Raw genomic sequence first — 16273 nt, 5'->3', positions numbered from 1 at the left:
AATAATTCTGAGAGAGTCATTTCCTAGGCAGGTTGATAGGGAGTCTAGGGGTCCCCAAGGAGAGAGGGGTCTGGAATTCTCAAGGAGGAAGAAAGGACAAACTTTTTTTCTTTCTCCACATTCCTTAGGATTATATAACAATAATGTATCCTGCCTAAGGACAGTCTTTGGATTAAACCTTCTGTTATCTTAAAATGCTAATTATGGGAGTAGACCTGGTCTTTACAAGGATGTATCTTGCCTGAGGACAGTGTTATCTTAAAATGTAAATTATGGGAGTAGGTCTGATGAGGTCTTTACAACCTCCAGACATTCTTTGGATTATATAACCTCATTGTTAACACTAGCAAGAGGGTACTCTTTCTGCCCGCTTCTGATGCCTATGTCAGAAGCTTTCTTTATCTCCTTTATACTTTAATAAAACTTTATTACACAAAAGCTCCAAGCAATCAAGTCTTGTCTCTGGCCCTGGATTGAATTCTTCTCCTCTGGGGGCCAAGAATCCCAGTGTATTCGCGTGATTCAACAACAACCTTTCAATTCCATGTTATTTTCTTCGATTGAATCTTGTGGACGAGTCACCAGCTACTGTAAATCTAGTTATTTCTACTGCTCCTCACTGCCTTTCTCACAATAAGTGAAAAGAAAAATTCTATCGTACTAGGTGTTTTGCTGTTTTATATAAAGTTCTGCATCTTCCAGGAAGACCGACTCTGGAAACTGGAAAAAGCATTGTAAGAGTCAGAAGATCCCATCTCATCATTTATAGATTATGTGACTGAGAAAAATTAATAAATATTGCCAGGCCTTAGTTTCTTTACTTTGTAATGAGAATTACAATGTTAGATTTATCTAGTTCAGAGCTTTTATGAGCATCAAATCAGAAATGTTATTAAAGTACTTTGAAAAGTTTCCACACAAAGTTGAATTGATCTTAATATTTCTTTATGTACAGTATTACATATTGTAGTGAATTAATATCTCTTAAATTTTTAATGTTAAAATGTAGTTCCTCTGCCTACAGGTATAAAAGAATTCCCAAATGCAATTTTGAGAAAAAAAGCAACTAGAATGTATGACACCAACAAAAATAATTATTTTTATTTTGAGTTAAAAATAAGAATACTACCTCCAATTAATTTTTAAATAAATAAATTAATTTAAAAATAACAATACTAGAAAGTTATACCTTAGGTTTGGGGAGGTGAGGCAATGGTTATTTGAAAGGATATTGGATTTAATCTTATACCTTAACTAGAAAACTGAACAAAATATATTGAACAACAGTTTTCACATACTGGTCAATAGGAAACACAGAGTAAGATGAAAGAAGGATAACAAAATAAACTTTAGGCATTCTAGTTTAAGTGTTCTAGCTTAGCAGATGGAGAAATTTCCCAGGCTAGAGCACAGGAAACCAAAGCTCAAAGGACAGATCAGAAGTCTTGCTGAACTGAGGCGACAGAAATCAGAGTCTGATGCAGCAAAAGCAGTGAGCATTTATAAGGCAAAATACCAGAGAGAAGAGAGCAGCACAGATAGAATACATCAGAGATTTATAGAATGGCCCTCTTCAGATTTTGTCTGGGTACTGATCTGTGCACCCATGTAAATAAAACTACCCCAGGCTTGGGAGCAAACTACTAAAAAAGGTAAAACAGAGTAATTTTTGCAAAGCTCATCCAAGGCTGAGATGTCCAAATACATGGGAAAACAGATACAGGGAAAACAGATACTTCAGTAGTGGGAATAAATTAGCCATAAACTAGAGGCTTTTCTGGATCCATCCTAAAAAGCTCAAAAACAATTATTCTACGTAACATAACTTTCTTCCAGAAAACTACTGAAAAGAATCCAATAAAATATCACCATAAATATAAAATTCACAATGTTAACTACATGAAAAGTATTAATAAGTAGGCATATAAAGAATTAAGAAAAAGACTGATACTCGGGGAAAAATAAATCAACAGAAACATATCTAGAAGTAAAATAGATGGTAAAATTGGCAGAAAAGGATGTTAAAAATGCTTTGGAAAATATTCCAGATATTCAAGAAGGTTGAGGAAAACATGAATGTGGTAAATACATTTCTTATTCAGAATATTCACAGAACTCCCAGTAATAATAAGATAATTTGATTTAAAAAGTAGGCAAAAGATATAAACAGATGTTTCACATGTTAAACAACATGCACAAATGTGAAAATAGCACTTGAAAGATGCCAACCATAATTAGTTACCAGGAATACATAAATTAGATACCACTGAACCCATCAGAGTAGATAAAACTGAAAAGATCAACACTATGCACTGTTGACAGGTAGGTGGTAAAACCAAAACCCTCATACATTCTCAGAGAAATGCAAAATGATATAACCTCTTTATAAAACAGTTAATTCTGTCTCATAAATATATACTTAACACATGACTGAGAAATTCTGCTCTTATTTACCCATGAAAATACAAATAAATGTTACATAAGCACTTTTACTTGAATGCTAATAGTCGATTTATTCTTAATAGTCCCAAACTGGAAAAAACCCACATTTCCATCAATGGTTAATAGATACAACACATTTTTTTATATCCACCTAATGGAATATTATGCAGCAATGAAAATGAACAAGTCACAAATATTATTAATAACACAGATAAATCACAAAAGCATTATGCTAAGTGGAAGAAAACAAAATAATTTATGCTTCTATTTATATAAAATTATAATATATGTAAAAATATGGTGACAGAAAGCAAATCAGTGGTTTTACAGGGCCAAGTAGTGACAGGTAATAAAAGGGCACAAGGGAACTTTTGAGGTGATGAATAGTGTTTATAAAATTAGTCTGTTGGTGTTTACATAACTTACACTGTCATGTATATTTGTCAAAACTCATATTGCATACTTGGTAAAAATTTTTTTCATAAATGTTAATACCTTCATACAGTTTTTAATATTAATAAATATTTAATTAAATTACTACCAAAATAGACCTGTGTGCTTCCTGACCCAGCGGCCAGTCAGTCCACATTTTGAGGGCATCATCTCCAACCTAGTGTCACAGTCCTAGCCCTGAACTGGTGAGACCAGAAAATGCAGCCAAACCAGAGTGAGGACTCCAACTCACCAGCCTGAACTCGAGGAAGCCATAGGCCATTGCTATTAACGATGCAACAATGAATATCCTTTATGATTTAGTTACACTCAAATAGAGTATATTTAGGCGATAAATTTCTAGAAATAAAATTACTCATGTGAAAAACAGCGCATATTTTACTCTTTAATTCAAGTATAACACCCATAAATTGAACACTTAGTTATCACAAAGTGAACAACCTCACGTAATTATCACTACATCAAGAAATAGAATATTACCAGCAGTTGACTTGTGCTTCTCCTGATTATTACTTCTGTCTCCCCAAATCTGACTTCTTATACTGAAAGCAATACGGAAAAGGCAAAGGCACCCCACTCCAGTACTCTTGCTTGGAAAATCCCATGGACGGAGGAGCCTGTTAGGCTGCAATCCATGGGGTCGCTAAGAGTCTGACGCGACTGAGCAACTTCACTTTCACTTTTCACTTTCATGCATTGGAGAAGGAAATGGCAACCCACTCCAGTGTTCTTGCCTGGAGATCCCAGGGACGGGGGAGCCTGGTGGGCTGCCATCTATGGGGTCGCACAGAGTCAGACACAACTGAAGTGACTTAGCATAGCATAGCATACCGAAAGTCAGTTTTACTTTTTGATAAATGTTTCACTTTTTTCTAATATTATCAGATCAGATCAGTCACTCAGTCGTGTCCGACTCTTTGCGACCCCATGAATCGCAGCACGCCAGGCCTCCCTGTCCATCACCAACTCCCGGAGTTCACTCAGACTCACGTCCATCGAGTCAGCGATGCCATCCAGCCATCTCATCCTCTGGCGTCCCCTTCTCCTCCTGCCCCCAATCCTTCCCAGCATCAGAGTCTTTTCCAATGAGTCAACTCTTCGCATGAGGTGGCCAAAGTACTCGAGTTTCAGCTTTAGCATCATTCCTTCCAAAGAAATCCCAGGGCTGATCTCCTTCAGAATGGACTGGTTGGATCTCCTTGCAGTCCAAGGGACTCTCAAGAGTCTTCTCCAACACCACAGTTCAAAAGCATCAATTCTTTGGCGCTCAGCCTTCTTCACAGTCCAACTCTCACATCCATTCATGACCACAGGAAAAACCATAGCCTTGACTAGACGGACCTTTGTTGGCAAAGTAATGTTTCTGCTTTTGAATATGCTATCTAGGTTGGTCATAACTTTCCTTCCAAGGAGTAAGCATCTTTTAATTTCATGGCTGCAGTCACCATTTGTAGTGATTTTGGAGCCCAGAAAAATAAAGTCTGACACTGTTTCCACTGTTTCCCCATCTATTTCCCATGAAGTGGTGGGACCGGATGCCATGATCTTCGTTTTCTGAATGTTGAGCTTTAAGCCAACTTTTTCACTCTCCACTTTCACTTTTATCAAGAGGCTTTTGAGTTCCTCTTCACTTTCTGCCATAAGGGTGGTGTCATCTGCATATTTCTTATTGATATTTGATATTATTGGTTATTGATATTTCTCCCAGCAATCTTGATTCCAGTTTGTGTTTCTTCCAGTCCAGCGTTTCTCATGATGTACTCTGCATATAAGTTAAATAAACAGGGTGACAATATACAGCCTTGATGAACTCCTTTTCCTATTTGGAACCAGTCTGTTGTTCCATGTCCAGTTCTAACTGTTGCTTCCTGACCTGCATACACATTTCTCAAGAGGCAGGTCAGGTGGTCTGGTATTCCCGTCTCTTTCAGAATTTTCCACAGTTTATTGTGATCCACACAGTCAAAGGCTTTGGCATAGTCAACAAAGCAGAAATAGATGTTTTTCTGGAACTCTCTTGCTTTTTCAGTGATCCAGTAGATGTTGGCAATTTGATCTCTGGTTCCTCTGCCTTTTCTAAAACCAGCTTGAACATCAGGAAGTTCATGGTTCACATATTGCTGAAGCCTGGCTTGGAGAATTTTGAGCATCTAATATTACAGTTACATGTAAATGAAGTTCATTTTCATTGCCAGAGAAATTAATATAATACAGTTTATTCATCTACTCCAGTTATTTGTTTGTAGTTTGGGGATATTATAATACTGCCATCACAAATAATGCTACTGTCTTGATTTATTTATTTTTAATTGAAAGATAATTGCTTTACAGTATTACATTTGTTTCTACCAAAAGTCAACATGAATCAGCCATAGGTTCACCCATGTCCCCTCATACTTGAACATCCCTCTCACCCCTCTCCCCATCTCACCCCTCTAGGTTGTTATTGAGCCCCAGTTTGAGTTCCCTGAGTCATACAGCAAATTTCCACTGGCTATCTATTTTATTTACAGTAATGTATGTTTCCATGTTACTCTCTCTTCCTACTGTCAGCTGTCACCATAATTCTGTTCTCAATGTCTGTGTCTCCACTGCTGCTCTGCAAATAGGTTCATCAGTACCATCTTTCTAGATTCCATATATATATTTTAGTATACAATTGTTTTTCTCTTTCTGACTTACTTCATTGTATAATAGGCTCTAGGTTCACCCACCTCACTAGGACTGACTCAAATGTATTCCTTTTTATGGCTGAGTAACATTCCATTGCCTTGGAACTAAACAGAGATCATTTTGTCATTTTTGAGACTTCACCCAAGAACTGAATTTCAGACACTTTTGTTGACTATGAGGGCTACTCCATTTCTTCTAAGGGATTCTTGCCCACAGTAGTAGATATAATGGTCATCTGAGTTAAATTTGCCCATTCCAGTCCATTTTAAATCACTGATTCCTAAAATGTTGATGTTCACTCTTGCATCTCCTGTTTGACCACTTCTAATTTACCTTGATTCATGGACCTAACATTCCAGGTTCCTATGCAATATTATTCTCTACAGCATTGGACTTTATTTCCATCACCAGTCACATCAACAACTGGGCACTGTTTTTCCTTTGGCTGTATCTCTTCATTCTTTCTGGAGTTATTTCTCCACTCATCTCCAGCAGCATATGGGGCACCTACCAACCTGGGGAGTTCATCTTTCAGTGTCCTATCTTTTTGACTTTTCATACTGTTTATGGGGTTTTCAAGGCAAGAATACTGAAGTGGTTTGCCATTCCCTTCTCCAGTGGACCACATTTTGTCAGACCTATCCACCAGAATGATCTCTGTTCCTTTCCAGGCCAAATCATTCATTAACACAGTAATCCAAGTCTATGCCTCAACCAGTAATGCTGAAGAAGCTGAAGTTGAGTGGTTCTATGAACCTTTCTAGGTCTAGTTCCAGATCTTCTGGTTCTAACACCCCAAAAAGATGTCCTTTTCATTATAGGGGACTGAAATGCAAAAGTAGGAAGTCAAGAAATACCTGGAGTAACATGCAAGTTTGACCCTGGAGTCCAAAATTAAGTAGGGCAAAGGCTAACAGAGTTTTGCCAACAGAATCCACTGGTCATAGCAAACACCCTCTTCCAACAACACAAAAGAAGACTCTACACATGGACATCACCAGATGGTCAACACTGAAATCAGATGGATTATATTCTTTGCAACCAAAGATGGAGAAGCTCTATACAGTCAGCAAAAACAAGATCAGGAGCTGACTGTGCTCAGATCATGAATTCCTTATTGCAAAATTCAGACTTAAACCGAAGAAAGTAGGAAAAACCACTAAACCATTTTGACCTAATCAAATCCCTTACAATTATTCAGTGGAAGTGACAAATAGATTTAAGGGATTAGATCTGATAGACAGAGTCCTTGAACTGTGGACAGAGGTTCATGACATTGTAGAGAAGGCAGTGATCAAGACCATCCCCAAGAAAAAGAAATACAAAAAGGCAAAATGGTTGTCTGCGGAGCCTTGACAAATAGCTGAGAAAAGAAGAGAAGATCAAGGCAAAGGAGAAAAGGAAAGATATACCCATTTGAATGCATAGTTCCAAAGAACAGCAAGGAGAGATAAGAAAACCTTCCTCAGTGATCAATGAAAAGAAATAGAGGAAAACAATAGAATGGGAAAGACTACAGATCTCTTGATGGGCACAATATATGATAGAAATGGTATGGACCTAACACAGGCAGAAGATATTAAAAGAGGTGGCAAGAATACACAGAAGACTGTACAAAAGAGATCTTCATGACCCAGATAATCACGAATGTGTGATCATTCCCACATACCTAGAGCCAGACATCCTGGAATGTGAAGTCAGGTGGGCCTTAGGAAGCATCACTACGAAAAAAGCTAGTGGAGGCGATGGAATTCCAGTTGAGCAATTTCAAATTCTAAAAGATGATGCTGTGAAACTGCTGCACTCAGTATGTCAGCAAATTTGGAAAACTCAGCAGTGGCCACAGGACTGGAAAAGGTCAGTTTTCATTCCAATCCCCAAAAAAGGAAATGCAAAAGAATGCTCAGACTACCGCACAATTGCACTCATCTCACACGCTAGCAAAGTAGTGTTCAAAATTCTCCAAGCCAGGCTTCCACAGTATGTGAACCATGAACTTCCAGATGTTCAAACTGGTTTTAGAAAAGGCAGAGGAACCAGAGATCAAATTGCCAACATCTACTGGATCACTGAAAAAGCAAGAGAGTTCCAGAAAAACATCTATTTCTGCTTTGTTGACTATGCCAAAGCCTTTGACTGTGTGGATCACAATAAACTGTGGAAAATTCTGAAAGTGATGAGAATACCAGACCACCTGACCTGCCTCTTGAGAAACCTCTATGCAGGTAGGAAGCAACAGTTAGAACTGGACATGGAACAACAGACTGGTTCCAAATAGGAAAAGGAGTATATCAAGGCTGTATATTGTCATCCTGCTTATTTAACTTATACGCAGAGTACATCATGAGAAATGCTGTGCTGAAGGAAGCACAAGCTGGAATCAAGATTGCCAGGAGAAATATCAATAACCTCAGATATGCAGATGACACCACCCTTATGGCAGAAAGTGAGGAAGAACTAAAGAGCTTCTTGATGAAAGTGAAAGAGGAGAGTGAAAAAGTTGGCTTAAAGCTCAACATTTAGAAAACGAAGATCATGGCATCTGGTCCCATTACTTCATGGGAAATAGATGGGGAAACAGTGTCAGACTTTATTTTTCTGGGCTCCAAAATCACTGCAGATGGTGACTGCAGCCATGAAATTAAAATACACTTGCTCCTTGGAAGGAAAGTTATGACCAACCTAGACAACATATTCAAAAGCAGAGACATTACTTTGCCAACAAAGGTCCATCTAGTCAAGGCTATGGTTTTCCAGTGGTCATGTATGGATGTGAGAGTTGGACTAAAAAGAAAGCTGAGCGCCGAAGAATTGATGCTTTTGAACTGTGGTGTTGGAAAAGACTCTTGAGAGTCCCTTGGACTGCAATGAGATCCAACCAGTCCATCCTAAAGGAGATCAGTCCTGAGTTCATTGGAAGGACTAATGTTGAAGCTGAAACTCCAATACTTTAGAGCTGACTCATTTGAAAAGACCCTGATGCTGGGAAAGATTGAGGGCAGGAGGGGAAGGGGACGACAGAGGATGAGATGGTTGGATGGCATCACCGACACAATGGACATGGGTTTGGGTGGACTCCGGGAGCTGGTGATGGACAGGGAGGTCTGGTATACTGTGGTTCATGTCATCACAAAGAGTCGGACACGATTGAGTGACTGAACTGAACTGATGAGACTGGATGCCATGCCATATTATGCATGATATGAACTTGTAATTTTCACTTAATGCCCTTTTCAAGATTTTATTTTGTAAGTTTTAACATTTTTAAGTTCAAGTATAGTCACTTTACAATATTGTATTAGTTTCAGCATGGTGATTTGGGTTTTTGTAGATTATATTCCATTATAGGTTATTATAAGATACTGTATATAATTCCAAGCAGTATACAGCAAGAACCTTGATGCTTATCTATTTTATATATAGTAGTTGGGTTTGTTAATCCCATTCTCCTAATTTGATCCTCCCTCTTCCCTCTACGCTTTGGCAACCATACATTTGCTTTCTATTGCTGTGAGTATTTTTTGTATATAGATTCATTTGTATTTTTTTTTTTAGATTCCAGAACATTAGGGGTATCATATATATTTGTCTTTCTCTAACTTATTTCACTAAGCATAATATTCTCTAGGCTCATCCATATTGCTGCAAATGGCAATATTTCATTCTTTTTTATGGCTGAGCAATATCCACGGTACCACATCTTTTCAAGTCACTCATCTACTGACAGGCATTTGAGTGGCTTTCATGTCTTGGCTATTGTAAACAGTGCTGCTGTCAACACTGGTGTGCAAGTATCTTTACAAAGTAGAGTTTTCACTGTTTCTGCATACATCCCCAGGAGTGGAGTTGCTGGATCATGTGGTAGTTCTACTTTTCGTTTTCTAAGAAACCTCCATACAACACTCAATAGCAACAGCACCAATTTACATTCTCACCAATAGTGTAAGAGGATTCTCTTTTCTCCACATCTCCTCCAATATCAGTTTGTGGATTTTTCTGATAAAAGGCATTCTGACTAGGATGAGGTGCTACCTCATTGCGGTTTTGATTTGCATTTCTCTAAAGATCAACAGTGTTGAGCATCTTTTCATATGCCTGTTAGCTATCTATATGTCTTCTTTGGAAAAATGTCTTTTTAGATCTTCCCATCTTTATAAATTGGATTCTTTGTTTTTTTTTTTTTGTTTTTAGTTTATGAGCTGTTTGTACATTTTGGATATTAACCCTTAGTCAGAGGCATAGTATGCAAATATTTTCTCCCATTACATAGGGTGTCTTTCATTATTTTGATGATTCTCTTTCCTATGCAAAAGCTTTTACATTTGCTTTGATTGCTTTTGCCCTAGGAAACTAAACAAAGAAAACATTGCTACAATTTATGTCAAAGAAAGTTTTCTCTATGTTCACTTCTAGGAATTTAATGGTGTCATAAACTAACATTTAGGTATTTTAAACTTGTTAAGTTTATTTTTGTATGTGGTGTGAAGGAATGTTCTATTTCATTGTTTTACATGCAACTGTTCAGCTTTCCCAACACCACTTGCTGAAGAAACTGTCTTTTCTCTTGTATATTCTTGCCTCCTTTGTCATAGATTAATTGACCACAAATGCAAGGGTTTATTTCTGAGCTCTTTATTGTGTTCCATTGTTCTATATGTCTGTTTTTGAGTTAATACCACACTGTGTTGATCACAGTAGCTTTATAGTATAGTATAGAAACCAGAAGCATTATGCTTTGATTTTTTTCCCCCCTCAGGAATGTTTTGACAATTATGAGTCTCTTCTGGTTCCATATAAATCTTAGGATTATTTATATTAGTTCTTTGAAGAATATCATAGATATTTTAATAGAGATTGCATTTAATCTGTAGACTGTTCTGGGCAGTATGACCATTTTAAAAATATTAATTCTTCCAATCCAAGAGCATAGAGTATATTTCTGTTTCTCTGAATCATCTTCAATTTTCTCTCTCAATGTTTTATACTTTCAGCATCTAGGTATTTCACCTCTTCGGTTATGTTTAGTCCTTAGGTTTTTTTTTTTTTTTTTTTTAATGCAATTTTAAAGGGGATTTTTTCTTTTACTTTTCTGATATTTCATTATTAGTGTATACAAATGCAACAAATTTCTGTATATTAATCTTGTATCCTATGACCCTGCTGAATACATTTGTTCTAATAGTTTGGGGGTGTATACTTAGAGTATCATATCAGGTGCAAATAGTGACAGTTTTAACTCTCCCCTTTCAATCTGGATACCTTTTCTTTCTCATCTGATTGCCGTGGCTAGGACTTCCAATCCTATGTTGAATAGAAGTGGTGAGAGTAGGTAACCTCATCTGCTTCCTGAATTTAATGGGAAGGCTTTTAGCTTTTCACCATTAAGTATTATGCTAGCTATGGGTTTGTCATAAATGGGCTTATGTCATTGACATATATTCCCTCTATACCACGTGGAGAGTTTTTATCATAGATGAATATTGAATTTTGTCAAATGCTTTTTCTGTATAGAGATGATCATGTGGGTTTTGTCTTTTTGTTAATGTGGTATATTGTACAGATTGAGTTGTATATATTGAACCATCCTATGACTCTGGAATGAATTCAACTTGATCATGGTGCTTGATCCTTTTAATATATTGCTGGATTTGGTATGCTGACAGTTTGTTGAGGATTTTTGCACCTATATTCATCAAAAAGATTGGCCTATGATTTTCTAGTTTCGTAGTGTTTTTGGCTGGTTTTGGTATTGGGGTGATGGTGGCTTCATAGAATGAATTTGGGAGCATTCCTTCCTCTTCAGTTTTTTTATAACAGTTTGAGAAGAACAGAAACAAGTTCTTCTTTGTAATTTTGCTAGAATTCCCTATTAAAGCCATCCCGTCCTGAACTTCTTCTGCAGGGAGTTTATTTTTTTTTTTATTATTACTACAGATTCTACTTCACTTCTGGTGATCAGTCTGTTCAAATTATTTATCTTCTTGATTTAGTTTTGGCAGCCAGTCTCCTTGCAGCCAAGAGGGCTTGTTTCCTTTATATAGGGCTGGGATTTCCAGTCTGTGGCTTGACCTGCTTACTCCCCAAGGGATGTGTCTATGCATGCAGACTTTTCATCCTTTCAGATCCCAAGGTGGAGGTCCCAACCCTTTGACTTTTTTCCATCCTACCTAGTTACATGGAAATCTTTCTTGCACCTTTGTTGTATAGGACTACTTTGGTCAGTCTCCAGTTCCATGAGACTTGTTCCACACGTAGGTAAATTTTTTAGTTGTTTGCGGGGGTGAGGTGAACTCTAAACCTTCTACTCTGCCATCTTGATCCAATCCCTTTTCAAGTTTTGACGTCATTATGTTGGCCGCATAAGATGAGATGTATGTCACTTTTTCTTTCACAAGTTCTCAGAAAGAAAATAAATACTGTTGTTACTTATTTCTTAAAACTTTGGTGGAATTTACATGGATGCCTCAAGTGTTTTGGCAGTTGAGTGTTCATGAGGCAGGTGTCCAAGCTTTCTCAAAGCCTACAAGTACAGGCTCTTTAGAGGCTTTGGAGTGACTGTCACCCCACCCCCAGTTACTGAACAAGGGACACATGCTCTCTGACTTATTTATTCTAACAGCTTTCAGCAATTTGCCTGAACCTAGCAATATACCTTCATAGCTCTTAATTTTGGCCTCCCCTTGCTTTGCAGGTCAATCTCTCAAACAGGGAACCCTGAAAATGGTTTGAGCTCAGCCATCTTCCTAGTAACCATGTGGGTTAGAGGATGAGCATATATTCTGGCCATATCAAATGATTAGCATTATAGCTGTCCCACACTACCTTCCTTTCCTCCCCTCATCCCTGGGCTGTTCCTGCCAGCTTTCCTATCAAAGGATTTTTCAGTCAAGAGCAAACTCCCAATATCTATATTCACATACATCTTTTACACACACCCCTAAACCTCTAAGAACACAAGATTGTTTTCAGGTCATTGCCCTTTCAGCTGGCTCCAAGTTCTCTTGGAGCTCATGAGACTTAGTTTAGGGGCAGACTGGGTATATAGAAACAGTGCTATATATATGCATGTGTGCTAAGTCATTTCAATTGTGTCTGACTCTTTGCGACCCTATGGACTGTAGCCTGTCAGGCTCCTCTGTCCATGGGATTCTTCAGGCAAGAATACTGGAGTGGGTTGCCACGCCCTTCTCCAGGGGATCTTCCCAACCCAGAAATTGAACCTGTGTATCTTTTGTCGTCTTCATTGTCAGGAGGGTTCTTTACCACTAGCACCACTTGGGAAGCCCAATGCATGTGTGTGTATATAGGTATATAAATGTATTAATTTGAAAAAAGATGACTCCAAATTTAGAAGGGCAAGATGAAATATTCAGTAAGTGGTATTGGCATAACTCTTAGTCATCAGGTAAGAAATAAAGTGTAATTCCTATTTCATGTCTCATACCAAAATAAACTCTGGATAAAGACTTAAATATATTAAAGCAATAAATATATAAGATAGTATACTTCATGATCTTGAAGTGAGAAAGGCTTTTTTAAGTATGACACAAAACCCAGAGCCAGAAAAGAAAAAAAAACAAAAAACAGAATTACTTAAATATTTTTTAAATTTTTGCTTGAAATAAAAATCCTAATCAAAATCATAAACAAAACCAAGGAAAATATCTGTAGGTTTCATCACAGAGAAAGCTAACTTCCTTACCACGTAAACATTTTTCACAAATCTACAAAAAAAATGATAAATCTGCAAAAAAAATGGACAAAGAATATACACAGAAATGTCACTAGAGAAAAAAAGATGTTTGGTTTCATTTAAGATACAAGGAAAGTGCTAATATTATAATAATAAACTTCCTTTTACTTAACAAAATGACATTTGGTTATACACTGCTGTTAGAAAGGTTGTAGGGAATCAGGTATCCTCAAACACTGCTGATGGGAGCGGAATTTGGTACAATGTTTATGCAGGGTACAAACTAGGAATAAGAATTAATTAGAACTAAATTAGTGCTTAAATGAATACAATCCAACTGTCAAAGATAGGATGTCTGATTGGATTATCCTGTCTGAGCTTTCTATACTGTCTATTAGCTTAGTCAGTCAGAGAAATAAATAATACTTTCTAGAGGATGAAAACATCATTTAGAACCTCAAATTATCTCTATAATAGTTGTGTGTGTTACACACACACACACACATATATAGTGGTATAGAATGTTCAATAAAACAAAACCAAAAGGCAAACCTAAGTTATATGATGACAGTATAATGTGACCCAAACCCAAGACAAATGATAAGCTAGTTATCAAGCATATTTTTTTTAATTGCTTCACCATGTTGTATTGGCTTCTGCCATACAACAACTTGAATCAGCCATAAGTATACATATGTCTCCTCCCCCTTGAACCTCCTCCCACTCTCTAACCCCATCCCACCCCTCTACATTATTACAGAGCACCCGCTGTCACACATATTTAAAGTAACTATATTCAACATGTTCAAGGAAATAGAAGAGTGATATGAAGATAACAAAAAACTTTAAAAAGAACTAAGTGGAAGGTCTAGAGCTAAAAAAGAACTGAAATTCAACTCCATGGGTGAATCTACCATTAGATTAGATACCACTGAAGAACTGGTGAACTTTTAAAGATAAGTCAGAAGAAAGTATCCAAAATGAAACATAAAGAGTGAAAGGATAGAAAACACAAAACAAATAAAAATGTATGAATGTGATAATATCTTAACAGCCTCCCAACACTAAAAGTGGAGAGAGATACTAGTGCAAGTTTGACACCAAGAAAGAACATTTAACCACAATTTATGTTTAAATTACTATTTTCTTATACAATTTTCAACCTACTAAAAATTGAGGCAAGGGTTTCTTTCCACTTTTAGGACTTAAGTATTTTAAAAGAAACATTTAATGTATCAAACATATTAGATAAATTATATAAATTAGAATGTTTAACTACTTACATTCCATACGCTGAGCTCACAGCAAGGCTAGTAATCTGCTGTGGAGGTTCACCATCCACCCACACCAACTGAATAACAAGTTCTGCTTGATATCCCGGAGGCATCCGCACTGGTCGTGTCTTAACACTGGAAAAACAGAAAAAATAATTGCATCATATATAGTTCAAATACATATGCTCATGCTTATTTTCAGAATTCATAACAATAATCTTCCTACAGAAATATACCATACCAGGCACTGAGGACATCATGCAGGTAAACAATATCTTCTAGCTTTCTCAAAATACACCAAGCCACTTGTGATTTCTTTTTTTTGTGTGTGACTACATTTTTTTTTTATTATCATTGTTTTCTTTTTTCTTTTTTTTAAATTTTATTTTATTTTTAAACTTTACATAATTGTATTAGTTTTGCCAAATATCAAAATGATTTCTCAACTTGTGATTTCTTAACCTTTCCTTGAAGTAGCTTTTCAGTCAGTCAGATCTAGAACTTCACTGGACTTCATTAGTTCCTTTTCCTCTTTTGATAGTAGTATTTTAAATTATTTTTATTATTTAATTATTTTTCTTACACAATATTTGTTACATATGGGTAAGTTATAATGCATGACAATAAGAACTATGACCATTAATCTACAACCCAACTTGAGTTCAATGTATTCAAAACCTGAATTCTGCTCTTGCTCTCTAAATTTGCTCCACCTGTAGCCTTCTCTATCAAAGCTGTGTTTTCTTTAGGGTCCTTCAGGGAAGGAAATGTATTAATTATTAATTAAGAATAAAAATACTGGGCTCTTTTCATAGATAGTCCTTAAAAAGACCAAGGTACCTCTTGGTGGACTGTAGACCACTTGACAACAACTTAATAAAAGAGGATATTTCATTTGGCAAGTTTCAAAGAATTACACAATATGTAAAGTTATTTTAAAATTTGGCAGCAACTCTTACCTGAGGCATGGGATACTGTCCTTTGTTACTCCTTCACTAGCCACAGTGTTAGTGCTCCCAGAAAGACTCCTTGAAGGAAGCTGGGATGAAAGATCTGGAAATGGAGGACTTGTTTCTGGTTCTGGGGTAATACTATCTTCAATATCATACTGCAGTCGTACCTCTAATGACTTAAAAAAAGAAAAATCAAGTTTTGATTTAGTCTAGGTTGTCATAATAATAATACTGATAGTCATATTAAAATATCTGGTAGTTGTTGGTAATTATTATTTGTTCAGATTAACTAGTTCAATTTCAATTAATAGTAGAGATACCCTAAACTGAATTAAATAGTAAATTACATAAAATAATCAATGGCGTTCACAAAAAATGTAAAATGTGTTTAATTCTTTAGAATTTCAAGAAAAATACCTACTGGCGGAGATAAATTTTCTATATAATAAATATTCCTTAAGATAAAGTATAAATTACAATTCCACATATGATAAAATAAAAGGAGAAATTGGTCTGGTTAGTCCAATGAAAGAAACTAAATTGGATGTGTATGTGTATTTACACACAGACAACACACTTACAAACTGTTATTTGTACAAAACTTTTTAGATTTAAAAAATTCATTCAATCTTGACTTTGAATTAATTCAGTGTAATTTTCCAAAATAAATTCCATATTTTGTTTATTAGTTTAGCTCTTATATAATTTCATTAGCTTGGTCAGAATTGCTTAATGAAAAAAATATGACAATTTAAATTGGAATAAAAAGGTTATCCAAAACCCTT

At 36.3% G+C, this 16273-nt stretch overlaps 1 protein-coding gene across 6 annotated transcripts in view; it reads right to left on the bottom strand.

Moving 5' to 3' along the window:
- The window catches only part of STXBP5L (syntaxin binding protein 5L), a 447507-nt gene that overhangs the window by 114086 nt on the left and 317148 nt on the right, over window positions 1–16273 (bottom strand). For all 6 annotated transcript variants that reach the window (XM_044942363.2, XM_044942382.2, XM_044942371.2 and 3 more), the window contains exons 17-18: window positions 15495–15664; window positions 14545–14670 (exon numbers count right to left, since the gene is read on the bottom strand). In XM_044942363.2, the coding sequence (XP_044798298.2) occupies window positions 14545–14670; window positions 15495–15664 (296 nt within the window). The remainder of the gene's footprint in view (window positions 1–14544; window positions 14671–15494; window positions 15665–16273) is intronic.

Source organism: Bubalus bubalis, chromosome 1 (genome assembly GCF_019923935.1).
Source record: "Bubalus bubalis isolate 160015118507 breed Murrah chromosome 1, NDDB_SH_1, whole genome shotgun sequence".
Taxonomy (NCBI): Eukaryota; Metazoa; Chordata; class Mammalia; order Artiodactyla; family Bovidae; genus Bubalus; species Bubalus bubalis.
The sequence above is the reverse complement of the archived record's forward strand: the minus strand, read 5'-3'. Positions and strand labels throughout refer to the sequence as shown.